This window comes from Globicephala melas, chromosome 3 (assembly GCF_963455315.2).
Source record: "Globicephala melas chromosome 3, mGloMel1.2, whole genome shotgun sequence".
NCBI lineage: Eukaryota > Metazoa > Chordata > Mammalia > Artiodactyla > Delphinidae > Globicephala > Globicephala melas.
Window position 1 is genome coordinate 51,785,242 of NC_083316.1, and position 27,946 is coordinate 51,813,187.

General features: G+C 35.5%; 1 protein-coding gene across 1 annotated transcript; it reads left to right on the top strand.

The window, feature by feature from the left end:
* On the top strand, nucleotides 1-27,779 carry PPWD1 (peptidylprolyl isomerase domain and WD repeat containing 1). Its single transcript, XM_030844220.3, has 11 exons — nucleotides 1-192; nucleotides 3,355-3,457; nucleotides 5,343-5,443; nucleotides 5,584-5,704; nucleotides 13,943-14,390; nucleotides 18,150-18,340; nucleotides 19,183-19,372; nucleotides 22,129-22,310; nucleotides 23,755-23,836; nucleotides 25,154-25,336; nucleotides 26,371-27,779. The coding sequence occupies exons 1-11, from the start codon at nucleotides 3-5 to the stop codon at nucleotides 26,512-26,514; spliced, it is 1,935 nt and encodes a 644-aa protein (XP_030700080.1). The 5' UTR covers nucleotides 1-2; the 3' UTR covers nucleotides 26,515-27,779.
* The last annotated feature ends 167 nt before the right edge of the window (nucleotides 27,780-27,946 follow it).

The window sequence follows — 27,946 nt, forward strand, 5'->3', positions numbered from 1 at the left end:
ACATGGCAGCCGAAGGTGGTAGCGAGTCACAGTTGAGAAGGAGAAGGCGCCGGGACACGGAGGAACCTGAAAAAAGGAAACTCGACGAGGGAGAGCTGGTAGTGGCTGTGGCCCAAGAGAACGAAGAAGAAAATGAAGAGCGCTGGGTTGGGCCCTTACCTGTAGAGGCAGCGCTGGTCAAGAAGAGGAAAGGTAGCTACAGAGATAGACACAGGGCAGGTTGGAATGCTGTGTCCCCCGAGTAGGAGAGTTCAAGCCAGACCCCAAAACGGAGGATTTGTGCCCTCGGAACAGAGGGTCGTCTTCTCACTTCTGGCCGTTCTTTACTCCCGAAATAGTTATTTGGTTTGAGTAAAGCGTCTTTTTGATAATATCTAACACAATTAATCTCTGATTTGTTACAATGGATGCTAAAGCTAATTTATGCCGGTACTTACGTGTTTGGCGCCTCTCATTTAATCCGTACAGCAGCCGTATGAGGTTGGAATTTTTAACCGCGTTTAGCAGATGTGGATAATACTGGTTCTATTTAAGGTTTTCAGTTCAAGAGTGGTGTAGTGTGTTGGGCCGCCGGGGCAGGCGGTGCCTATTTAGAGTGGTAAAGAATAGGTAAAGATAATTTCAATCCTGACTCTTCCACTAATGAGTTTTCTGATATAGTTACATAAATTTCCTGGATCACAAATCTTTCATCTAAAAACCAAGGTCTGTGGTTTTCAAACCATACTCGTGAGAAACCATGGCCTGAAGCATTTTTCCACTAACGTGGATTAGTGACAAAATTTTATCAACTAAAAAGGGTGGTCCAAAAAAGGGCGGGGGGGGCGGTGGTGAAAGGGACAGATTAAATTTACTTATTTTTTAAGTTTTTGAAATTTTTTCCTTAAACGTATAAGACAATTAAAATGTTGTCTTTCTGAAAGTTCAAATCTTTATTACTCTCTCTACTTAAAAATTTTAAGTGATTTCTCATTATTTTCAAAACAAAGTCCAAACTCCCTAACATAGCATACAAGGTCCTTCTTGATATGATTTCTCCTTACCTCCCTCAGCGCATTTCCATTACTTCCCTCTACCAAACCCTTGTAGTTCCTTCTTACTCTGTGATCCAGCCATACTAAAACACTTGAGAATTGGGCATGCCCTTTTTCTCCTGTGAATGCCTGTGTGGCTGTCATGGTGTCTCTACCTGGAATAATTTCGCTCACCCATTTCACTTAACCTACTATTGTTCAACCTTTAACACTCAGCTCAGCTATCACCTCCTCTGGGAAACCTGTGACTTCTTCCAGTCTGGGCTAGGTTTCTAAAGTACATTGATCATAAATCTGAGGTGTGTTTATCACACTGAATTTATAGGTAGCCTTCAAATTTTATGTATCCGAATTTTGAAGAAGCTATTTTTTTGAACATTGTACATTAACACCCTTAAAGTGCATTACCTTTTTTTTACTACTAAGTCTTTCTGTTAAATGTTTCCGTAGCAATTGTTTCCTCATTACACTTGCTACATTTTTAATTGTATATTTATTCATGTGATTGTCTGATTAATGTTTCTCTTCACTGTTAAGACTGTAAACATATAAGAGCAAAGAACATGCCTGTTTTGCTCCAGTGCTTGGTACAGTGCTTTGCATATAGCAGATACTCAATAAGTATTGAATGATTGAATATTATAATGTTTATGCTCGTAATTATTTTCTTGCACTAGATTTCATGTCCTTTTTTTGTGGAAATGAGTGGAGGGAATGGAAAAATCCAAAAATATCAAAGTGCTGATATTAGCATTAGGAGACAAAAAGCTTATAAACTCGATACAATTGAGACAATTAGATGTTCATTCTATTTAAGCCAGTCAGTAGTGTGTTCAGTTTGAAGAAAAAGTTGAAATTTAAAAACATGTATGAAATGTTAGAAAAATATCATTGAAGATTTTATCTAAAAGGACAGGGGTTTAAAACTTTCTAGAAATGGAACCATCCCCTTTAACATGTTCTTTGGACATGGGATTTTTGTACACATTTTCAGAAAGACACTATAAATGATATGGCATTACCTTTAATTAAACTGATGGTTTCTCAAGGACAGGAACTATGTGTTAATTCTTCTTTACGTCCATGTCTCTTGGAACCTAGTTTGTTTTCAATAAATATCTGTTCAACAAGTGAACTAACAAACAGCAAAATGAATATGCATCAGATGGGATTAAATTTAGCTGCATATTACAGAAAACTTCAATATGACAGTAACGTTAAAAAGATAAAAGTCCTAAAGTAGACAATCTAGGATTGGTGTGGAGGCTCCAAGGGGACCTAGGTGCTTTCCAACTTCATGCCCAAACATCACTAGGGTATGGACCTCATCTTTGTCCTTAGTGTTTGTTAGAATTAACAGTGCTTATCTCCCAGTTCCCAGCTGTAGGACTGAATAAGGGAGGAAGGGCACAACTCTTCAAAGAGACTTCTTGACTGTTGCACAACACTTTCACTTTTATCTCATTGGCATTTGGTCACACCTAATTGCAGAGATGGTGAGAAAGATCTTGTGGCTGGATGTCAATACTCCCATATAAAAACAGGGGTTCTGTTACTAAAAATGAAGGGAAAAGTAATTTGTTGGACACAACTTTGAGTCTGCTATATAGTAGTTACGAAAAACCATGCTTAATTTAGGAACAGTCATGCTTAATTTAGGAACTTTTTGTAGGCATGTTTGGCCATCATTGATTGTTTTGTTGGTTACAAGTATAATGGCATTTTTTACTAGTAAATTTTTCATAGCTCCTATAATGAAATATTTCCTCAGATTACCACTCTTAAAAATGTTTCGCCCTTGGGAAAGGTTTGAGAAGCACTCAACTGGATATTCTCTAGGATTTTCTCAGCTCCAGAAATCTAAGCATTTATCGTGTTTACCTGTTTCAAACCTAGTATCAGTGACTTCAAAGAGGATCATTGCCTTCAAGATAAACTGAGACATTCTAGATTGTCACTGGCCTCTTATTACTTATTTAAATGAGCACTAATGATTGGATCTACATGGTTAGAAATATGGTTGTGATATTTTCATGAAACTTTAAGATTTTTGGTTTTTAATGGAACCTTTATATTAAGCCAGAACCACTCAATTCTTAAGTTCTGGGAACAGTTAAACGTCTATATAGTACTTGAAAACCTGTTATGACCGACTAAATAATGGTGCTATTCAGTACTGTGAAATAAGTTACAACTGACATAACTGACACTGGATTTTTCTTTCATTATACGTGAATTGAGAGAAATTAAAATCTAGAAGAAAATACAAAATAGCATTCCAGTTGTTAAAAAATATTTTTCTTTCCTTTTTTTTCCTTAGTTCTAGAGTTTGAAAGAGTCTATCTTGATAATCTCCCCAGTGCATCCATGTATGAGCGCAGTTACATGCATAGAGATGTTATCACCCATGTGGTGTGCACCAAGTAAGTCTATCACATCTTAATTTTTTTCTAAGAAGTGTATCCTTTTTTAAAATGCTTCAGTTTTGAGATGGATTTGTAGAAGTAGCTTTAGGATATTAAGGATTTCTATTTCATTCCATAGGTTTTGTAATAGTTTATGTTAAATAAAGACCTACATGGTCTTTCCTATATCATACAAGGAATGCATTCTCTAAGACAAAATTCCCTAGTTTATGTACATGTCTTTTGGAGATAAATGCCCAAAGGGGATGATCCAGGTAGAATCTGAGCTTCCATGAAGAAGAATCTATTAGTTAAGATGGGAGTAATTGGTAGCTGGCCTCTTCAGTACTAATGGGGAAAATGATGAGATCTAAGACATTCTGGAACTGTCACAGGACCTTCAAAATAGCTGAATAGGGATTTGTAGAAGGATAATAATAATAATAGTAATATTCTGCTCTTTGTTGAGTGCATATTATGTCCAGGTACAGTGCCAAGGCTTTTTCATAAATTGTTTCATTTATCTTAACAATCTTATAAGGTAGTATCATCTACATTTTACAGAAAAGGAAGCAGGTTTAGAGGCGTTAAATGGCAGATGAGGCTGGAGGAAAAAGGCAAGGACTAAACCCTAGAGGGTTTTCTATTTCTTATATGGAATTTGAACCTGATTGGGAGAGTAACACCATATATATGTGTGTATGTATGTATGTATATGTGTGTATGTATGTGTGTGTGTGTATATATATTTATTTATTTATTTATTTTAAGATCACTCTGGCTGTGGTGAGATGAATGGATTCAAATAGAGCAAGAATGGATACAGAGAAAGCAGTTAGGAAGCCAATACAGAAACCTAGATGAGATATGATGGTGGCTGGGATGATATTGGCAGTGAGCATGGAAAGAAGAAGATGAGTTGTTGCTCTTTGGATCAGTCTATTCTTGATCTCTTGGAGACAGTTAAAGATTTAAATTAAATATCTTTATATTTCATTTATGGGATAATTTTAACCAAATATTAACTCTTTTTTCCTAGTCCAAAGTTGTCAGTGTATAAAGCTGCATATAGGACTAGCATTCTATCACTCCAAGTTTCTTTGTTTAACCTAAGTAGCAGGATGTAATAGAAAGATTTTTGAAGATTTTATAGAAACCCAGATTTTGAAGTTAGGCAGACCCAATACTGAATGCTGCTCTCCAGCTATGGACCTGTGACAAATACATTTAACATTGTAAAACTATTTCCTAATTTTTAAAAAGGTGGTAAAAAATATTCACCCTAACAGAGTTGCTGTAAAGGTAGTTGTAACTAAGATAATGTATGTAGAGTACTTGACATACACTAGGTTTCAACAAATGGTTTCTATTTTTATATACCTGACAGAGGAGGCTATACTGTATAAGATTTTGATACTTAAACAACCAAAATACCTTGGATAGTATCTGAAACAAACTTACATTGAATTTTGCTGTATATGTAAGTAGTATGTTGGAATTTAATTATTTATCAACTTCTGAAAGATAGTACATTTTCCCTGTGAAAAGACTGCCTATAGGGTAATTTTAGCATTAAAGGACCCTAAGATCTAGTGATTCCTAGTGAGATTTTTCTTTTTCTTTTTTTTTTTTTTAATGTCAAGTTCTAGCTCAGTTCTGATCCTAGTTCTTGGATTTAAAATTAGTGCAGCAGAAGCTGTTATGATATCCAAAAAAGAGCATCAAATTTTGCAATGTTCTGTCTACCCTAGTATAGTGATATAGTGGTCTGCATAAAGGAAGGTTTTTTTTTTTTAACCTGTTATTTAAGAGTCCAAGATTCTCAGTGAATGATTGCTTTGGGAGTACTAAGTGATTCATAGATCTGTTTTAGAAATTAACTTCTACAATTTTATATATGCAGGACAGACTTTATTATTACTGCCAGTCATGATGGACATGTTAAATTCTGGAAAAAAGTAGAAGAGGGGATTGAATTTGTTAAACATTTTCGCAGTCACCTAGGTAAGAATTTCACTTTTTTTTTTTTTTGGCTCTCTTTTAAACTGTACTGATTAAAGTTCCTTTTAAAATATTTTTTTCTTTCAATTATGTCCATTTCATTGGTGTTTACTAGAATGTTTTAATTTGATTTATTTAAATAGGAGTTATTGAGAGTATTGCAATTAGCTCTGAGGGAGCATTGTTCTGTTCCGTGGGTGATGATAAAGCAATGAAGGTGTTTGATGTAGTGAACTTTGACATGATCAATATGCTGAAGCTTGGGTGAGTCTGTTTTAAAGTATATATATTTTTTAACTTAGTGGAAGAATTCTTGAACTAAACTTCCCTGTTCCATAGGTATTTCTAAACAGAATATATTATCATTCCATTAAAAAATGTGACTTTTGATTTTACTTGGGAAAATTAAATATTATGAATCCTTGTTATGATGCTGTTTGGGGGCTCCTGCTGTGGTTTTTGTCATTAATTACAGCAGAAATGTCGCAACAGCGCCACAACAAGGATTCATTATATCCATTTGACACTACTTAATAAATTAATGAGTATCCATCGTGTCTAATTTACCTGTACGTAGAATTAACTTCCTTGTTATGCTTATTCCACTAATATGGCATTGTGTTTCTATAAGGCTTATGCACAATTTTGGAGTTGTTGGTTATTTTAACTTTGAAGTATATTGACATCCAAACTATGTGTTTAGACTGTACAGTAATGAGATTAAACAAAAGACCATACCCTGGGTAGCTTAAGCAACAGAAATTTATTTTCTCACAGTTTCGGATCCTGGAAAGTCCAAAATCAAGGTTCCAGCAGGATGTGGTTTTGATGAGGACTCTCTTCCAGGTTTCACACTTTGTCCTCATTAGGGACAGGGGAAAGAGTGGGGAATATTTCACTCTTCCACTTCTTAGAAGGCCACAGGCCTGTGGGATTAGGGCCCCACCTTTATGACCTCATTTAACCTTAATTACCTCTTTAAAACCCTTTCTCCAGATACAGTCACTTTGGAGATGTGGGCTTCACCATATGAATTGGAGGAGTAGGGGATTGGAATTACACAATTCAGTATGTAGCAGGAATTCTTTGGAATTTCCTTCAAAATCAGTTTATGAGACACTGAAGGAAATCAGTCTAATTATTTGTGGTCAGAACTTATTTTTTGACTACAAATAGAAATACCTATTGATCATGTGTCTTATTCCCCAGCTTTGTTTCCCTCAGACTTTAGCTATTTTAAAAAATCAAATCTGGGGCTTCCCTGGTGGTGCAGTGGTGGAGAGTCCGCCTACCGATGCAGGGGACACGGGTTCGTGCCCCGGTCCGGGAAGATCCCACATGCCACAGAGTGGCTGGGCCCGTGAGCCGTGGCCACTGGGCCTGTGCGTCTGGAGCCTGTGCTCTGCAACGGGAGAGGCCACAGCAGTGAGAGGCCTGCGTACCGCAAAAAAAAAACAAAAAAAAAATCAAATCTATTCATAAATGTTGAACATTTGCCCCCTTTGAGGATATTGAAAGAGAACCAGGCATATCTTGTTTTATTGTGCTTCACAGATACTGTGGGATTTTGGGCAAATAGAAGTTTGTGGCAACCCTGCATGAACAAGTCTATACTCACCATTTTCCCAAAAGCATTTGCTCAGTTTGTGTCATTATTTCACATTTTGGAAATTCTCATATAATATTTCAACTTTTTCATTATTTTTGTATTTGTTACGGTGGTCAGTGATCTCTGATGTTACTATTACAAAACTTGCTGAAGGCTCAGATGACAATTAGCATTATTTTTAGCAATAAAATATTTTATTTTGAATTTGTATTTTTTTATACAGCAGGTTCTTATTAGTTATCCATTTTATACATATTAGTGTATCTATGTCAATCCCAATCTCCCAATTCATCACACCACCACCCTCTCCCCTCCCCCCCACCACTTTCCCCCCTTAGTGTCTATACGTTTGTTCTCTACATCTGTGTCTCAATTTCTGCCCTGCGAACTGGTTCATCTGTACCATTTTTCTAGGTTCCACATATATGCATTAATATACGATATTTGTTTTTCTCTTTCTGCCTTACTTCACTCTGTATGACAGTCTCTAGATCCATCCACATCTCTGCAAATGACCCAATTTCGTTCCTTTTTATGGCTGAATAATATTCCATTGTATATATATACGACATCTTCTTTATCCATTCATCTGTTGATGGACACTTAGGTTGCTTCCATGACCTAGCTATTGTAAATAGCGCTGCAGTGAACATTGGAGTGCATGTGTCTTTTTGAATTATGGTTTTCTCTGGGTATATGCCCAGTAGTGGGATTGCTGGGTAATATGGTAATTCTATTTTTAGTTTTTTAAGGAACCTCCATACTGTTCTCCATAGTGGCTGTATCAATTTACATTCCCACCAACAGTGCAAGAGGGTTCCCTTTTCTCCACACCCTCTGCAGCATTTGTTGTTTGTAGATTTTCTGATGATGCCCATTCTAACTGGTGTGAGGTGATACCTCATTGTAGTTTTGATTTGCATTTTTCTAATAATTAGTGATGTTGAGCAGCTTTTCATGTACTTCTTGGCCATTTGTATGTCTTCTTTGGATTTTTGGATTGGGTTGTTTGCTTTTTTAATATTGAGCTGCATGAGCTGTTTATATATTTGGGGGATTAATCCTTTGTCCGTTGATTCATTTGCAAATATTTTACCCCATTCTTAGGGTTGCCTTTTCGTCTTGTTTGTAGTTTCCTTTGCTGTGCAAAAGCTTTTAAATTTCATTAGGTCCCATTTGTTTATTTTTGTTTTTATTTACATTTCTCTAGGAGGTGAGTCAAAAAAGGTCTTGCTGTGATTTATGTCAAAGAGTGTTCTTCCTGTGTTTTCCTCTAAGAGTTTTATAATGTCCAGTCTTACATTTAGGTCTCTAATCCATTTTGAGTTTATTTTTGTGTATGGTGCTAGGGAGTGTTCTAATTTCATTCCTTTAGATGTAGCTGTCCAGTTTTCCCAGCACTACTTATTGAAGACACTGTCTTTTCTCCATTGTATATCCTTGCCTACTTTGTCATAGATTAGTTGACCATAGGTGCGTGGGTTTATCTCTGGGCTTTCTATCCTGTTCCATTGATCTACATTTCTGTTTTTGTGCCAGTACGATACTATCTTGATAACTGTAGCTTTGTAGTATAGTCTGAAGTCCGGGAGTCTGATTCCTCCAGCTCCGTTTTGTTCCCTCAAGACTGCTCTGGCTATTTGGGGTCTTTTGTGTCTCCATACACATTTTAAGATTTTTTTGTTCTAGCTCTGTAAAAAATGCCATTGGTAATTTGATAGGGATTGCATTGAATCTGTAGATTGCTTTGGGTAGTATAGTAATTTTCACAATATTGATTCTTGCAATCCAAGGACATGGTATATCTCTGCATCTGTTTATATCATCTTTAATTTCTTTCATCAGTGTCTTATAGTTTTCTGCATACAGGTCTTTTGTCTCCCTAGCTAGGTTTATTCCTAGGTATTTATTGTTTTTTTTGTACTGGTAAATGGGAGTGTTTCCTTAACTTCTCCTTCAGATTTTTCATCATTGGTGTATAGGAATGCAAGAGATTTCTGTGCATTAATTTTGTATCCTGCAACTTTACCAAATTCATTGATTAGGTCTAGTAGTTTTCTGGTGGTATCTTTAGGATTCTCTATGTATAGTATGTCATCTGCAAACAGTGACAGTTTTACTTCTTTATTCCAATTTTTATTCCTTTTATTTCTTTTTCTTCTCTGATTGCCATGGCTAGGACTTCCAAAACTCTGTTGAATAATAGTGGCGAGAGTGGACATCCTTGCCTTGTTCCTGATCTTAGAGGAAATGCTTTCAGTTTTTCACCATTGACAGTGATGTTTGCTGTAGGTTTGTCATATATGGGCTTTATTATGCTGAGGTAGATTCCCTCTGTGCCCACTTTCTGGAGAGTTTTTATCATAAATGGGTGTTGAATTTTGTCCAAAGCTTTTTCTGCATCTATTGAGATGATCATATGGTTTTTATTCTTCAGTTTGTCAATATGGTGTATCACATGGATTGATCTGCGTATATTAAAGAATCCTTGCATCCCTGGGATAAATCCCACTTGATCATGGTGTATCATCCTTTTAATGTGTTGTTGGATTGTGTTTGCTAGTATTTTGTTGAGGATTTTTGCATCTGTATTCATCAGTGATATTGGTCTGTAATTTTCTTTTTTTGTAGTATCTTTGTCTGGTTTTGGTATTAGAGTGATGGTGGCCTCATAGAGTGAGTTTGGGAGCGTTCCTTCCTCAGCAATTTTTTGGAACAGTTTGAGAAGGATGGGTGTTAGCTCTTCTCTCAATGTTTGATAGAATTCCCCTGTGAATCCATCTGGTCCTGGACTTTTATTTGTTGGAAGATTTTTAATCACAGTTTCAATTTCATTATTGTGATTGGTCTGTTGATATTTTCTATTTCTTCCTGTTTCAGTCTTGAAAGGTAATACCTTTCTAAGAATTTGTCCGTTCCTTCCAGGTTGTCCATTTTATTGGCATAGAGTTGCTTGTAGTAGTCTCTTATGATGCTTTGTATTTCTGCGGTGTCTGTTGTAACTTCTCCTTTTTCTTTTCTAATTTTATTGATTTGAGTCCTCTCTCTCTTGATGAGTCTGGCTAATGGTTTATCAATTTTGTTTATCTTCTCAAAGAACCAGATTTTAGTTTTGTTGATCTTTGCTATTGTTTTGTTTCTATTTCATTTATTTCTGCTCTGATCTTCTACTAACTTTGGATTTTGTTCTTCTTTCTATAGTTCCTTTAGGTGAAAGGTTAGATTGTTTATTTGAGATTTTTCTTGTTCCTTGAGGTAGGCTTGTATTGCTATAAACTTCCCTCTCAGAACTGCTTTTGTTGCATCCCATAGATTTTGGATTGTCATGTTTTTGTTGTCATTTGTCTCTAGGTATTTTTTTGATTTCCTCTTTGATTTCTTCAGTGATCTCCTGGATGTTTCATAGCATATTGTTTACCCTCCACATTTTGTGTTTTTTATGTTTTTTCCCTGTAATTGATTTCTAATCTCATAGTGTTGTGGTCAGAAAAGATGCTTGATATGATTTCAGTTTTCTTAAATTTACTGAGGCTTGATTTGTGACCCAAGATGTGATCTATCCTGGAGAATGTTCCATGCGCAATTGAGAAGAACGTGTAATCTGCTGTCTTTGGATGGAATGTCCTGTAAATTAAATCTGTCTGCTCTATTGTGTCATTTAAAGCTTGTGTCTCCTTATTAATTTTCTGTTTGGATGATCTGTCCACTGGTGTAAGTGAGGTGTTAAAGTCCCCCACTATTATTGTGTTACTGTCAATTTCCTCTTTTATAGCTGCTAGCAGTTTTGCCTTATGTATTAAGGTGCTCCTATGTTGGGTGCATATATATTTATAATTGTCATATCTTCTTCTTGGATTGATCCCTTGATCATTATGTAGTGTCCTTCCTTGTCTCTTGTAACATTCATTACTTTTAAACTCTATTTTATCTGATATGAGTATTGCTACTTCAGCTTTCTTTTGATTTACGTTTGCATGGAATATCTTTTTCCATCTCCTCACTTTCAGTCTGTATGTGTCCCTAGGTCTGAAGTGGGTCTCTTGTAGACAGCATATATATGGATCTTGTTTTCGTATCCATTCAGCGAGCCTGTGTCTTTTGGTTGGAGCATTTAATCCATTCATGTTTAAGGTAATTATCAATATGTATGTTCCTATTCCTGTTTTCTTAATTGTTATGGGTTTGTTTTTGTAGGTCCTTTTCTTCTCTTGTCTTTCCCACTTAGAGAAGTTCCTTGAGCATTTGTTGTAGAGCTGGTTTGGTGGTGCTGAATTCTCTTAGCTTTTGATTTCTCCATTGAATCTGAATGAGATCCTTGCTGGGTAGAGTAATCTTGGTTGTAGGTTCTTCCCTTTCATCACTTTAAAATGTCATGCCACTCCCTTCTGGCTTGTAGAGTTTCTGCTGGGAAATCAGCTGTTAACGTTATGGGAACTCACTTGTATGTTATTGGTCATTTTTCCCTTGTTGTATTCAATAATTTTTCTTTGTCTTTAATTTTTGCCAATTTGATTACTATGTGTCTCGGCATGTTTCTCCTTGGGTTTATCCTGCCTGGCACTCTCTGCGCTTCCTGGACTTAGGTGGCTATTTCATTTCCCATGTTAGGGAAGTTTTCAACTATAATCTCTTCAAATATTTTCTCAGGTCCTTTCTCTCTCACTTCTCCTTCTGGGACCCCTATAATATAAATGTTACGTTTAATGTTGTCCCAGAGGTTTCTCAGGCTGTCTTCATTTCTTTTCATCTTTTTTCTTTATTCTGTTGCAGCAGTGAATTCCACCACTCTGTTCCAGGTCACTTATCCGTTCTTCTGCCTCAGTTATTCTGCTATTGATTCCTTCTAGTGTATTTTTCATTTCAGTTATTGTATTGTTCATCTCTGTTTGTTTGTTCTTTAATTCTTCTAGGTGTTTGTTCTTTAATTCTTCTAGGTCTTTGTTAAACATTTCTTGCACCTTCTTGATCTTTGCTTCCATTCTTTTTCCGAGGTCCTGGATCATCTTCACTATCATTATTCTGAATTCTTCTTCTGGAAGGTTGCCTATCTCCACTTCCTTTAGTTGTTTTTCTGCGATTTTATCTTGTTCCTTCATCTGGTACATAGCCTTCTGCCTTTTCATCTTGTCTATCTTTCTGTGAATGTGGTTTTTGTTTCACAGGCTGCAGGGTTGTGGTTCTTCTTGCTTCTGCTGTCTGCCCTCTGGTGGATGAGGCTATCTAAGAGGCTTGTACAAGTTTCCTGATGGGAGGGACTGGTGGTGGGCAGAGCTCAGCAAAACTTTAATCTGTTTTTTCTGCTGATGGGTGGGGCTGGGTTCCCTCCCTGTTGCTTGTTTGGCCTGAGGAGACCCAACACTGGAGCCTACCAGGGCTCTTTGGTGAGGCTAATGGCAGACTCTGGGAGGGCTTGTGCCAATGAGTACTTCCCAGAACTTCTGCGGCCTGTGTCCTTGTCCTCACGGTGAGACACAGCCATCTCCCGCCTCTGCAGGACACCCTCCAACACTAGTAGGTAGGTCTGGTTCAGTCTCCTATGGGGTCACTGCTCCTTCCCCTGGGTCCGCATGCGCACACTACTTTGTGTGTGCCCTTCAAGAGTGCAGTCTGTTTACCCCAGTCCTGTCGAAGTCCTGCAGTCAAATCCCACTAGCCTTCAAAGTCTGATTCTCCAGGAATTCCTCCTCCTGTTGCCGGATCCCCAGGTTGGGAAGCCTGACGTGGGGCTCAGAACCTTCACTCCAGTGGGTGGACTTCTGTGGTATAAGTGTTCTCCAGTTTGTGAGTCACCCATCCAGCATTTATGGGATTTGATTTTATTGTGATTGCGCCCCCTCCTACCATCTCATTGTGGCTTCTCCTTTGTCTTTGGATGTGGGGTATCTTTTTTGGTGAGTTCCAGTGTCTTCCTGTCGTTGATTTTTCAGCAGGTAGTTGTGATTCTGGTGCTCTCGCAAGAGGGAGTCAATAAAATATTTTTTAATTAAGGTACATATATATATATATATATATATATATATATTTATATTTTTAGACCTAGTGCGATTGCACACTTAATAGACTACAGGTAGTGTAAACATAAACTTTTATATGCCCTGGGAAACCAAAATATCCATGTGACTTGCTTTATTGCAGTTTTCACTTTATTGCAGTGGTCTGGAACCAAACCTGCAATATCTCCAAGGTATGCCTATATTTTTTAAGCTTTGATAGAAATTCTAAGAGTCCTTAAAAGGTTTTGAGCACTATCTCAATCATTGGAATAACTGTGTAACTTCTCAGACTGACTATTTTGAAGGAGACAACACACAATTGAATATATAAGTTTTGTATGTTGATGAAATATGTCCAGTTGTTTTACACTTTATCAGGTAGCATGTTCAAAGCTCATAGTTGTAAGATCAAGCTACTGATCACGAGAGTGTGATATCAGAATGTTTTTCTGTTGAGCATAGTCATAACTAAAATTTTTTTATCTTAAATATTTGAAGAATGGATTTATGAAGTATACTGTTACATGCTAACCTTTAAAAGTAAGTTATACATAGATGGAGAGGAGACATAGACAAAGATCCAAAAAACAATGCCCTGGAGTATTTTAAGGCCCACGTCTGTTCAGGTTTCCTTGTAAATAATCTGCTGTATGCAGTTCTCTTCTTGTGGTTTGATAAATCCTCAGAAGTTATTATCATTGCATTGATGAAGTCAGAAAGAGAAAAATCAGTAGCTATTCTTATTCTTCCCCATTCTGTGTCTCTGTTTGCTACTTCTGAGCAAAGAATCCAAAACAAGTAAATCACTGGCCAGGACATTGTTTGGTGATGAGAATGAGGAAGGATGCTTACTTCTTGTATTGACCTCTTTTCTTCCCCCTCAATTCTTTACTATTTTAGCTATTTTCCTGGACAGTGTGAGTGGATCTATTGCCCAGGGGATGCCATATCTTCAGTTGCTGCTTCTGAGAAGAGTACAGGAAAAATTTTCATTTATGACGGTCGAGGAGATAACCAGCCGCTACATATTTTTGACAAACTCCATACATCACCTCTTACTCAGATACGGCTAAACCCAGTTTACAAAGCAATAGTGTCTTCTGACAAATCTGGAATGATTGAATACTGGACCGGTCCTCTTCATGAATATAAATTCCCCAAAAATGTGAACTGGGAATATAAAACTGACACAGATTTATATGAATTTGCCAAGTGCAAGGCTTATCCAACCAGCATATGTTTTTCACCTGATGGGAAGAAAATAGCTACTATTGGTTCTGATAGAAAGGTTAGAATTTTCAGATTTTTAACTGGAAAACTCATGAGAGTCTTCGATGAATCACTAAGTGTAAGTGCCATATAAATTTAATCAGATTTTACTTTTGTGAAAATGTCTTTATTTTGTGCTATTTCTTAAAAGGTATTTTTTTCTGGATATGGACATTTAGATTGATGATCATTTTCTCTTAGCACATTAAAGATATTATTCAACTGTCTGCTGTCTTGCATTGTTGCTCTTCAAAACTGCCTTCCCTAGGTTTATGATTTGATAAATTCTGAGCCAGTTTTTCTTATACTTATGTGTCTTTTTTTTCAGTTTTGTTTTGTTTGCAAGTTCCTTCTTTTGAGATCCTCAAAACCCATGCTAGGCCCCCTTCTCTTCTCACTCTACACTCCTGTCTGTCTGTATGACTACTTCCAAATTTATTTTTCCAGCTTTCTATTATAAACAGACCTGGTCCTATCCTTTTATTTCATTTATTTATTTTTGCTGTCTTCATGAATGGCACAAATATCCATCTGCTTGCACAAGCCAGAATCTGAGTCATCTTTACCTGTTTTTCCTTACTGCTCTATTTAATTCATCGTGAGTCCTGTTAATTTTACTTTCTGCATATACTTTACATACACTTCTTTTAGCACAGCTGTCACTACCCTAGCTCATGATCTTTTGCCTGGCCTATTGCCTGGCCTACTCCCTGCATCTATTCTGGCTTCCTCCTAATCTGTTATCCATGCTACACCCAAAGGGATGTTTTCAAAGCACATATCTGATCTTGTCATACTTTGAATCTCTTAGTGACTACCTGTTGTTCTTAGGATCAAGACCAAATCGTGGCCTGCCATATTGTGCCTTCAACCTACCTCTACTACCTCTTACTCTAGCCAGTCAGGCCTTCTTTCAGTTCTTGACTATGTCCTCCACCACAGGGCCTTTGCATATGCTGTCCCTCATGTATGGAGTGACCCCTCTCCCCATTCCTCCTATTACCTATTGAACTCATCCTTCAAATCTTGAAGAGTCATTTTCCCTGGTAATCTTCCACTGTGCTTAGAGTCTCAGACAACTTTTTTTTTTTATGTGGTTCTTGTATCACTGTTTATTTTCTTTTAGAATATTTGGTCTTATTATATGATTAATTTGTATCAGCCCCCAGTAAACTAAACTGTGTGTGATTTATGGTCCTGTATCTGTTTTGCTTATGATTGTATTTCCAGCATTAAGAACAATACTTGACACATAATTACTGCTAACAAGAATTTATTGGGACTTCCCTGGCGGTCCAGTGGTTAAGACACCGCACTTCCACTGCAGGCGGCGTGGGTTCGATCCCTGGTTGGGGAACTAAGATCCTGCATGCTGCGCAGTGTGGCCAATAAAACAGAAAAAAAAAAAAAAAAGAATTTATTAGAGCATGTAGTTGTAGAATAAGCGTTTTTATCCATGCTAAGGTAATTGCTTTTTGTGGATATTTGAGTCTCATCACGTGTTTCCATCATGTGGTTCTCTAACTGCTAATGGTATGTTGAATCCTCTTGAAAGGCTGTGGGTTGAACCTTTGTAGTGCTAATGTTTACTGTATGACAGTGTCAATTCTACAATCTTGGTAGTCACCAGTTTACATTAGATTCCCTGAATTAAGTGCTTCAAAAATGTTATGACCCTTATTAGTGATACTCTTGTTTGGTGGCAAGTAGTAATAAGTTGGGTTGATCATCTGCCTGAAGGAATATGAATCCAGACAAAAGGGAAGATTTGTTTGCTAATCAAATCATCCTCATAACTCATTTTCTTATTGGAAGAATATAGCTTTCCATTATGCTTTTAGGAGAAGGAGAAACCTTTCCTTGCGATATTTTCTTCTTTGATGGTGGCTGGTGACTACATATTGGTTTCAACTTAAATATAATTTTAAAACTCTTTACAACTTACGGCTCTTCCCAGATTCCTTAAGAAAAGAAATACTTAAAATCTATTCTCTGGATATAAATCTCTTAACACATATACTCTGAGATGTTCAATCCACTATTTCTTCACTGTTGTCTTTAACATTTGTTGAAATTATAGGACTGAGGTAATATGAGAAGGTCAGTAGCAAAGTGTATGATAGAAGTTGAAATTCAGAATAAGAGAGTTTGGGAAAAAAAAAGGCAAATGCCAATTAAATTATGTACAATGCTAATGACTGGTTAATGACTAGAATCTCATAGTCCCATGTTAAGGGAGGGAGCTTCTAACTAGTTAGAGCCCTGGTTTAATAGACAAATTTAATTAGATGGTATGAAGTTGTATCTTCTGGTATTTTATTAATCAGGAGCACTGCATATGGCCATGCAGTTGTGTATTACAGAGGTCCAATTATTAAAGCTAGAATACTATAAAAAAAAAGATACTGATGTGCTTAAAAGGTTGGATTAAATTTATTAAATACATATATATGGACAGATGGCCATGTACAGACTTTAAGTCTTGAAAATGAATCTTCTCTCTAGCAAAAATAATCAAGGGTCCCACACTACAAAAATGTAGTCTGGCATCTAGGCTATTTCTGGCAAATGAGTAAAGCAATGTATCAGTCTCGGAGACTGGAGACAAGAAACCCTAATGGCCAAGCTTTTTAGCTATTCTTTAAGAACTTGGCCTCATCTTGTTCCCTAACACATACCTCCTTTACATTTTTGGAGTTATGTATGTTGTTCTTTCCATATCAGAAAAACTGGATATTTCATTAATGCAAGCATGAAAAAAAGAAGTAGATGGGACATAAGCCTGACTTCTTTTCATCTGCAATAGAGAGCTACTTTTGATTTCTGCAGTTTGATGCCCTAAATATCTAGAAAACTGTAAAGATCACATCTTTGGGGAGGCTGGTAGTGTGATAGTACATAGTAATTGAGATGTGACCTCCATCTTGAAAGCTGTGTATTAAATATCTAAAGAAAAGTAAACCAAATGTCCAAAATAAAGGGCACTCATAAAAATATTCGTCTATCCTAAACCACATATTCCTAATGATAATTAACTGTAATGGTGCTCCAAAATAACTTGAAACATTTTCTGAACTATGAAATTGTTATAAATTAGTGAAATCATAAAAGAGTTCATTCATTCAACAAAAATGGAGTGCTTGTTATATGGCAGGCCCATGATCCTTGTACAAGGACCTCACAGTCCATAGCTGCACTGTCCAGTTTAATAGCCACTAACCACATATGGCTGTTGAACACTTGGTATGTGACTGGTCCAAATTGAGCTGGACTGAGTATAAAATACACACTGGACTTCAAAGACAATATAAGAAAAAAAGAATATATCTCAATTTTTAAATACTGCTTAATGTTTTAATATCTTTATTTTGCTTTTTTATATTTTTTGTTACTTAAATTTAAATCATCTGATAATATTTTAGATATATTGGGTTGAATAAAACATTAAGATTAATTTTATCTGTTTATTTTTACTTTGTTTAATGTAGCTACTAAAAAATTTTAAATTATATATGTGGTTTGCATTATATTTCTATTGGAAAGTGTTAGTCTGTGGCTTATAAAATGCAGCAGATATATTGTTTCTGCAGAGAAAGCAGTAGTTATGTTTACTCTTTTATTTTTTTCATTAGAAGAACCAGTTAGTATAAATACTATTTTTTATGATTGAACTTACTAACATCTTTTGATTTCCTGCTTCAAGTGTTTAGAATACTCCTTAAGAAGATATGTAAGTACATAAACTGTTAGTGGCTCTTAATGTATACTCTGCTTTTATTTAAATTCTCTTTCCCTTTATCATGTAACATTTTTTGTTAATAAATGGTTTGTTTCCTAGATGTTTACTGAACTGCAGCAGATGAGGCAACAGCTACCAGACATGGAATTTGGCCGACGCATGGCTGTAGAACGTGAATTGGAGAAGGTGGATGCAGTAAGATTAATTAATATAGTTTTTGATGAAACTGGACACTTTGTACTCTATGGAACAATGCTGGGCATTAAAGTTATAAATGTAGAAACAAACCGGTAAGCTTTAATATAATTTATGCTTTTTAAAAATGTACTTTTAAGGGACCATTTCCTCCTTTTGGGAAACAATGGGAGTTTTGTTTGTTCTAAGACAAGTGGAATGGTCCCAAATGTCTAAGCTTAACCAAATGTTTTGACTGGATTTTTCTGTGGTCTTTTGGTTGTTTATAATCTTATGTAAAAAGTTTCCACTCATGTTTGTAAAAGAAATGGAAGGAAGATATGCATAGTTTCAATTTTTTTTTTTAACAAGTTTCAGTCTGTCTTTTGCTTATTGATTTAAATTAGCCTGGTTCATGTTAAATGTTGCCAAATATTTTAACCACAGAATTCAGCATTACATCCTGCTAGACATAAAATCAGAAGTTAAAATGTATGAAACCACAAAAAGCCTTTTGTGCAAACAGCCCATTTGGTCTTAGAACAAAATTGCTATAATCAGATACTATCACAGAATGTAAATGAAAAGAACTTAAAGTATATTTAAAGGAAAAAAATCTTGTGCTATACATTCTCACATATAAACAAATTTATATTGTAGTTCTTGGCAATACAAAATCTTTGAAGACTTGCAGAAAGATTAAAATGATAGGGATAGGTTAAAACTGTATGACTGAATGATTGTTATTGTTTTAATCTGAAAATTATAGATAGCTACCAATTGAAAATAACTTTTTTGGGGGAGAAGGAGAGGTAGAAAAACACTTTAAAAACCTTTCACTAGTTATTTTGTACAAAGATAAAGAATATAGTTGATTCCTAGCTTTTATCTGTAAAGTTGTTATAACTGGAGTTAATCCTGATAATTTTGTTGAATAAAATATTGTTGTATTTTCCAGGTGTGTGCGGATCTTAGGCAAGCAAGAAAATATTAGAGTGATGCAATTGGCGTTGTTCCAGGGAATAGCCAAAAAACATCGTGCTGCAACTACTATAGAAATGAAAGCTTCTGAAAACCCTGTTCTTCAGAACATTCAAGCTGACCCAACAATAGTCTGTACATCTTTCAAAAAGAATAGATTTTATATGGTATGTGGAAGTACTAGGAGATAGACTTTAATGTTTCTTCCAGTTTAGTTGGAGTTTTATTTTTTTAGCTTGTGCTTTCAACTGAAGAAAATGTTGGCAATAATAGCAGACTTTCTAAACAACCAGAATACCATCTTATAACATTAATATTGCAGAATTTTTAACTAGGGTTTGATTTTAAGTATTTCTGTACTGTTTTACATCCTGTTTTGAACATTTTTCAACCTGGCTTCTACAACGATTTGTGCTAAGATGATAGTAAGTGGCTATGATAGTTTTTGCTGTGGAGTTTTTAAAATTCTTGTTTTAGTATTTTTCACCTTTTACTCTTGAACATAACTTGCACACCTCCTTCTCTACATACATATTTTTACCTTTTGATTCCATTGTAATGATGCTACCTTGGAATTGTACATTCCTGAGGGATTTTTTTTTTTTCTGGAGAACTAAAAGTACTTTGCAGTGTTAACTAAGATTGGACTCAAAATCAAACTACTAAGCTATCTAGGAGTAGCACCGTTCTGATTGTTCAAACAGAAAAATCTGAAGTGTAGACACTTCTGTGCTTGCATTCTATTCTTCACAATCAGAGACTTTCTAAGACCCAAATGTGATTATTTCTCTGCCTGAAATCCTTTAATAACTCCCCAGCTATCTATATCAGCTGCCCTCCTAGTTTATCTTTCTTCATTTTTAGTTCATTTGCTATACTGACCATACTGAACTTGATCCCATTTACAAGATTTGAGTGTTCTTTTTACTGGTAGGTGTTTGCACAGGTTATTCCTTCTACCAGCCACACACCTCTCCCCAGTTCCTACTCATACTTCTGGTCTCAGCTTGGAAGCCTTCTCTTGACATTAAGTCTGGATTAGGTGTGCCTGCTTGTGTAATGTGTCACACTTTTTGGAATAATTGGCTGATTTTTGGTGGGGGGGGGTGTCTCTGACACTATCCTCTCTTCCTCAAGATAATATAAAATCCATAATTACAGGGCACTATGTTTTCTTCACATATCAAACTCCACAGAGTTTGGTAAAGTATCTGGCCCATTATAGTATACTCATTCGTTCATCTGACACATTAGAAGCAGCTGTGATGCTATGAAGGATACCAGCATTTGGTAAATGTAGGAATAGCAGTTTATCTCCTCCAACCAAGCTTTTAGCCTAAAATGGGTATATTCTTTTAAGATGAGAATTTTGCTTATAACTTTCAAAGTCATTGTTAAAGATTTCTTAATATATGTTAAAGGAAAATAATTTTTCTTGTTTTTACCTGTAATTTAACTGTTTTGAAGGTAAAAATAAATCAAAAGATAATTCTTGATATACACTAAAAACACATATACTAATTTTCCATCCACTTTATTTAAAAACTTTAACAAATTTTCTTTCTTAATCCTTCCTCAGAGTTCATGCTTATGTTGATTAAACAATACATGTTCCTTGGAAACTTTGAAGAAATAGAAAAACAAAATGTTAAGTCACTCACTGTGTATTTATACTGCTAACATTTTAATGAATTTTTTATTAGATGTACATATTCTTAAGCAAACCTAAAATGGTAAACATATACACAAATTTCGTATCCCTATTTTCAAATCCACTATCATGAAATAAAAGTAAAATTTTACAGAATTTGAACTTTAATAGTTCCACATGTTAACTAAATCAAGATAACTTTTTAAATTCACATAATTAAATAGTACAACAGACATGCCATTCCTTTGATAACTGGAGAATAATATGTTAAGGCAGTAACATCCTAGCTTAGTTGTTCCTTTATTTGGAATTGATCCAAGTAGATCAAGGAATGACATTAGGCAAGACAGGGCCTGGGCACTAGCTTTACCTTCCTGGAACTTAGTTGACATCCAGTAGAACTTTCTTGGGGGAAAAGATTTCTGCTTATTGAGAGTCAAATAAAAGAAACAGGCCTTGAGAAGTCCAGAATTTCAACAACTGAAAGATTTTTCTCAATTCTCCGTAGACCCCGAGGATCCTGAGATTTCTACAACTTCACTCAAAATGTAATCCTTTCTTCCAAGCTTCAGAGTTTAGATAGATCAGATGGGCTCTGACCAAAAAAAAAAAAAAAAAGATCACGATCCATTACTGATTCATCTTTGAATCCTCATCCTACCAGCACAAGGTCCTACTCATAGAAATAACAATTATTAATATGTATATAGTGCCTTCTATATGTTAGGCACTGTTTTCTAAGCACCTTACATCCCTTCATTTAATCTTCATATCAGGTGCCATTTTGAGGTAGTTTTTATTATTATCCCCATTTATGAATGAGGAAATGAAAGTAATCAATTTACTTCCCCAAAGTCACATAACTAGTTAAGTGGCAGAGCTGGAATTCAAACTCAGGCAATCTAAATAGAGAAAAGTAAGCAATAAATTGCAGGTTAGGTAGGACATACTAGAAGGCAGAAGCAGAGAGCTACCTCAAATAAAACTGCATCTTGTTAAATGGGTACCCATAAAAATTTCCACCAAAAAAATTAAATTCCATTTGAAATCATACATCTTTGTCATATTAATTTTCATATTAGACAAGTGTAGAAATAATTTAGCTGCCTTACACATCCTATGATAGGAAGTGATTCCTGAAATAAGCATTTATTCTGATGTGAATTCTTAGTTTCCTCAAATACTTCATTAGAAATGAAATTTTCTTGTTCGTAAATTTTAACCAGATGAAAAATTTAACTCATTTACTCACTTTTTATTTTCCTCCTTGAGTTTACTAAACGAGAACCAGAAGATACAAAAAGTGCAGATTCTGACCGAGATGTTTTTAATGAGAAACCTTCTAAAGAAGAAGTCATGGCAGCTACTCAAGCTGAGGGACCTAAACGAGTGTCAGATAGTGCCATTATCCACACGAGCATGGGAGACATTCACATCAAACTTTTTCCTGTTGAGTATGTACTGTTTTTGTTGTCGTAAATAAACACCAGTGTAAATGTGTATATTTGAAGAAACTATGCAACTTAAAATTCTTGCTATTTTAACTTAAGGAATTTAGAAGAATTGAAATGTTAGAGCATCTTTCCTGAGCTTTCTGATAACTGTTAAGCTAGGAAATGGGAAAATTTTATAAATATATACACATACTTCAATATACATACTTCACGGGTTTATTATTATAAGGACAGAATATCGTAGCTATGACAGTGCTGAATGTAACTGTAAAGTGATAAATATATATTACCACCATCAACTACACATTCCAACTATAGGTTTTGTGGGTCACTTGTTATAACTGGCTTTCCTCTCAAAGCACATCTTTAAGGGGAGGATAATTATTTTTCCTTCCTGATGTTTGAAAAGTTTGCAGAATTAACATACAATACTAAATACGATACAGTATGGCTGGCTATTCTTGATCCAAAAGATGACATCTTTTACAATTCCTTGACTTAAAAGTACTTAGTTATTTTGGATATGAATGTTTTATGTCCAGTGTTTTACCATATCATGGCATTGAACAAAAAACTAGGCAGTTCTAGACTCCTGGACCATCTCATTTTAAGCATTCAGAACCCATGCATCCATTAAGCCTATTCCCTGATGTGCTTGGTACAGATTCTCCTGACTCCCTCTGCCATTCCCAGCTTTAGGAGCTATTACATGATAAAGTACTGTATTAAATTGTCTCATGAGATTAGTGAATATTATTTAGGAAGTGTATCTGAATGTGTGATTGTCATTTAAAGTTTATTAAATTTAGTAGCTGTCATATCAGTGAATTAGTCATTGGTCAGGAAATATCACCATACTATATCTTTTTTTTTTTTTTTTTTTTTGGCGGTACACGGGCCTCTCACTGCTGTGGCCTCTCCCGTTGTGGAGCACAGCCTCCAGACACGCAGGCTCAGCAGCTATGGCTCACGGGCCCAGCCGCTCCGCGACATGTGGGATCCTCCCAGACCGGGGCAAGAACCCGTGTCCCCTGCATCGGCAGGCAGACTCTCAACCACTGCACCACCAGGGAAGCCCTATATCATTTTTTTAATAAGAAAATTACCTTTTCCAGGAACTTAACCCACTATGTGCAGTGGGTTAAGGTGTTATGGTTGTTTTTTTTAAAACTCCTCAATGACTTTGGAATCTAAATACTGTCAAACTCAAATATAATAAGCAGGCATGATCTAAAGATAGTATATTAAACTGTAAGAATAGGCTACTGCTTATATGCCCTGTCAACTCTTGCTTGTCCTGAGATCAGAAGAAATTATGAAAAGAAGACTGTCCTTCTGAAACAGTCAGAAGATTCTGAAAACACCATTAGGAAGCTGAACTACAAAGACAACTGTCATAAGGTGCTCCAATTAATTTTCATGTTTTTAATATATGTGTTACTAGGTGCCCTAAGACAGTGGAAAACTTCTGTGTTCACAGCAGAAATGGTTATTATAATGGACATACATTTCATCGCATAATTAAGGTCAGTTATGCAAATTTTATGTGATTTAAGGAATAGTATGTTATTGCATAACAAGAGGTTTAAAACCTAAGGAATCTTGTTCTCTCACACTTAGCAGTTTATTAGGAATAGGAAAAATGGACTATGGAAGTCAAAAGAAGAATGGATGGTCATGAATCAGATCTAGAATCAAGGATAAGAATAATAGCATGGTTACCTTTTTAGAAACACTGCAGCAATTAAAGCAGTTAAAGCAAAGGGTCAGATAATGAATAAAGGATGTTGCTGAGATAAGACCAACAGCCAAGGTAACCAGTTCCTAGTGGCTAGATAAGGTCTGGATTTAGAAGATAAGATTAAATAATAGAAGAGCCATGTTGCCACTTTATCTGTGAAAACTACCATTAATACCTGACGAGCAGAATGAACTCAGCCCAGGATTTTGTTGAGCAGCATTCCATAAAATGGATGGAGCAGTGATGTAGTTCTTGATTACTGGCAGGTCAGAAATGTCAGGAGAGGTCTTCCCTGGTGGCGCAGTGGTTAAGAATCTGCCTGCCAATGCAGGGGACACGGGTTCAAGCCCTGCTCTGGGAAGATCTCACATGCTGCAGAGCAACTAAGCCTGTGCACCACAACTACTGAGCCTGCACTCTAGAGCCCACGAGCCACAGTTACTGAGTCCAAGTGCCACAACTACTGAAGCCCGCGTGCCTAGAGCCTGTGCTCCACAACAAGAGAAGCCACCCAGTGAGAAGCCCGCAAACCGCAACGAAGAGTAGCCCCCGCTCGCCGCAACTAGAGAAAAAGCCCAGGTGCAGCAACAAAGACCCAAGGCAGCCAAAAATAAAAATAAATAAATAAATTTAAAGAAAAAATTTAAAAAGAAAGAAATGGCAGGAGAAACGCCAGAAGGAAAAATCAGATTTCAGGGTTCTGAAGGAATTAGTGAAGTGACTCACCAGAAAATCCAGTGTTTAGGGAAAGGGAAGAGAGAAGAATGGGGCAATTATGTTAAGACCTAACACATTATGTAAGATCCTAAAACTTACCTAAATTATTAATTGGCTTTAGATTACTGAGCAAGATAGTACCTATCTATAAATGGAAAGACCTTTACATTTTTGTTTCCATCATTGAAATAAGGTAGCAGTTAAGCAATGGAAATATATCATCCAAATTAAAGTATAACTAAGAGCTTAATAAAATTACTTTATAGAATGACTGTTAATAAAGTTAAGATTTTATTGACTACAAAGCACTCTTGACAAACATAAGACTCCAAAGCATACATTATATGTAACACGTGTAATGTGATTTTATCTCCTTTCTGTTAAGGGCTTCATGATTCAGACAGGAGATCCAACAGGTACTGGTATGGGAGGAGAAAGCATATGGGGAGGAGAATTTGAAGATGAATTTCATTCAACATTACGACATGACAGACCATATACACTCAGCATGGCCAACGCTGGCTCGAATACTAATGGATCCCAGTTTTTCATAACAGTAGTACCAACGGTAAGTAGAACAGCATTGTCTATAAGCCAAAGATTCATAGGTTTTGATCTAAGAGAGTGAATTTAGTAGAAAAGAGAGCTTTATTATTCTCTACATTATTTATATATGCCAGGATATAAAAATGAAAACAATTTAGAGAAGAAAATGTAAAATTACCTAACAAATCAGATTTTACTTTGTAAAACAGTACTTTTGTAATTCAGGACACTGCAGTTTAAGTCAACTCTGCCACTATTAATTGGACAATCCAAAACAAATTATTTTACCTCTGGACTTGTTTCCTCATCTTTAGAATGAGAGGACTAGAGTGTAAGAATTCCCAATTTTAAGATATTTTTTTCCACATTTTTATGTCTCTGAAATCAGAATGCAGCCCTTAATCAATGACATTGTAGATTTAATGAAATACAGTGTAAGAATATCTAGCTCTATTGCTATGCAGTTCCACAAAATTATAAAAATTACACATTTTATTTTTTAGACGTAGGCACCGAGCAGTAAAGGAAAAATACTTATAACTATTGTCTGCCAGGCACATAATCTCATGTAATATTCACAATACTTCTACTATCACTATACCCAGTTTTAAAAAATGGATGAGGAAACAGACCTGATTAACTTGACAAACGTCAAGTAAGTAGCAGAGCCAGAGTTTGAGCTCCTATCTCTCTGATGCCAAAGCACATGCTGCCTAAACTATTCCAAACTGCCTCTTGTGCAGGGTAAGATTCGTGCAGAAAACTTTTAAAGCCTTAGCCATAATTCTTTAAGCCATGCAAAGAACTTAGCTTCAGCAAACATCTTCAAGTGCTGTTTGGTCTGAAAGATGCAGATATTTAATTAAACATTAGATTATGCTTTTATATTTTTTAATATAACATGGAAATTACTCTTAAAAGCTGCTAAGTGAAAGTATTTTTTAATTATATTTTTAAATGAAGCTGAAGTTTAAATTCTCTTTAATTTGTTCACCCAGAGGGTGTGATTTAAGAATTTGGAGTTCACCAAGATTTTCTATTTGTCCTCCAACATAGCCTTGGCTTGATAATAAGCACACAGTGTTTGGACGAGTGACTAAAGGAATGGAAGTTGTACAGAGGATCTCCAACGTCAAAGTCAATCCCAAAACAGATAAGCCCTATGAGGATGTCAGCATCATAAATATTACTGTCAAGTAAAGTAAGATTTGTCTCATTGTCTTTGTAAATAAAAATACACATATTAAACATAGGATTATTTTACATAAGGAAGCTCTTAAGATTTATTTTTATATTTTTCATTAAAGGCCATTTTTTAAAAACTCTGCCTTTGAGTTTTCTTGCAGTATTTCTCATCCTGAGGTGATAAACTGAAATGGACCAAAATTCAGGCAAATAGCACTCCTTATACATAATTTCTCATGAGACTTAAAACCATATTAAACAATGAGAATGGTATGCATTTGTTCCTTAGTTTTTTAAAAATATGCCAGATAAGTCTGCCCTCAAATGTTTCTTTAGATCCAATAAGAAAGGGTCAGGATGTGACAGTGATATACCATTTCCTTTTACAAAAGGTTTGTGTTACATGCCAAATAGTTTTGTCCTTTGATCACTGTTAAGTAGTAAGTAGTGGTAAGTAAAACTTCAATAAATAAATAGGAAGTGCCTTTGGTCAAAAGTGTTTTCATTCCTTAATCATTAGGAAATATTCTTCAAATATAAAAATCAGAATAAATGAACACCTGAGTCCTTGGTTTTATATACTGATTCATTTACTATTTTCACATCGTTTTTCTAATGTAGCTAAACAGTTTTTGTCTTCAGTTTATGTAGTATATCTTTTCTTACCTTACTAAATAGACCATCAAGAAAGTATATATTGAGTAAAAATGTTAATATCTAACAATGAAGAGATTAGTAGAAATTGGAGCAATAAAACAATATGAGTCCAAGTCTTATGAGTCCAATTCATTTATTCTTCATTTACCCTCATAAATTACTTCAGAATCACTGCTTCTACTTTCCAGACAGACTCTTAAGAACTTATAAGAGGAACATATTCAACAGACGTGTTTAAGGAATTCACATTCTTATGCTTTATATCTAAGCTTACATTTTTCCTTCTACTGATCAGCAGGATTATTTCCTTTACCTATTTTTGTACCATAAACTGTGATGGAAGAACATGCCAAACTGTGCTAACTTTAAATTAATATTGTGTCCTCCTTTTAAAAAGAACTAAATTATGGACAGAAAATGCCTCTTCACTATGATATTTACCTTTTCTCCCTAATTTTAGGTGTTCAGACTTACCTACCTATCAATTCATTCGTAAAAGCTTAATCCTAAATTTTTGGTAATACTGCCACCAAGTGGTGGTAGTGATGCCTCATTCTTCCCAAAATAAAATTATTTTGCTTTGAGTGAAAATCATATTTGATTAATGAATTTTTCCATTCCATGTCAAAAATTTAATATAATCAGTAGACCTAAAAACCTACACTGCCAGATGTCTTTTTTTAAAGCATGTTTTAAATTATTAGCAAGATACCATCTGATACTTATTAGTCCTTTTCATTCATTATTCTTTTAGGGAAAAGTACAGATATCTTATTCCTTATTACCACTT

Excerpts from the sequence above, each read along its gene's own strand:
- PPWD1 (XM_030844220.3), top strand. The coding sequence starts at position 3 with ATGGCAGCCGAAGGTGGTAGCGAGTCACAGTTGAGAAGGAGAAGGCGC. Across the intron at positions 193-3,354 it reads GCTGGTCAAGAAGAGGAAAG|TTCTAGAGTTTGAAAGAGTC; the intron begins GTAGCTACAGAG and ends TTTTTTCCTTAG. Across the intron at positions 5,444-5,583 it reads ACATTTTCGCAGTCACCTAG|GAGTTATTGAGAGTATTGCA; the intron begins GTAAGAATTTCA and ends TTATTTAAATAG.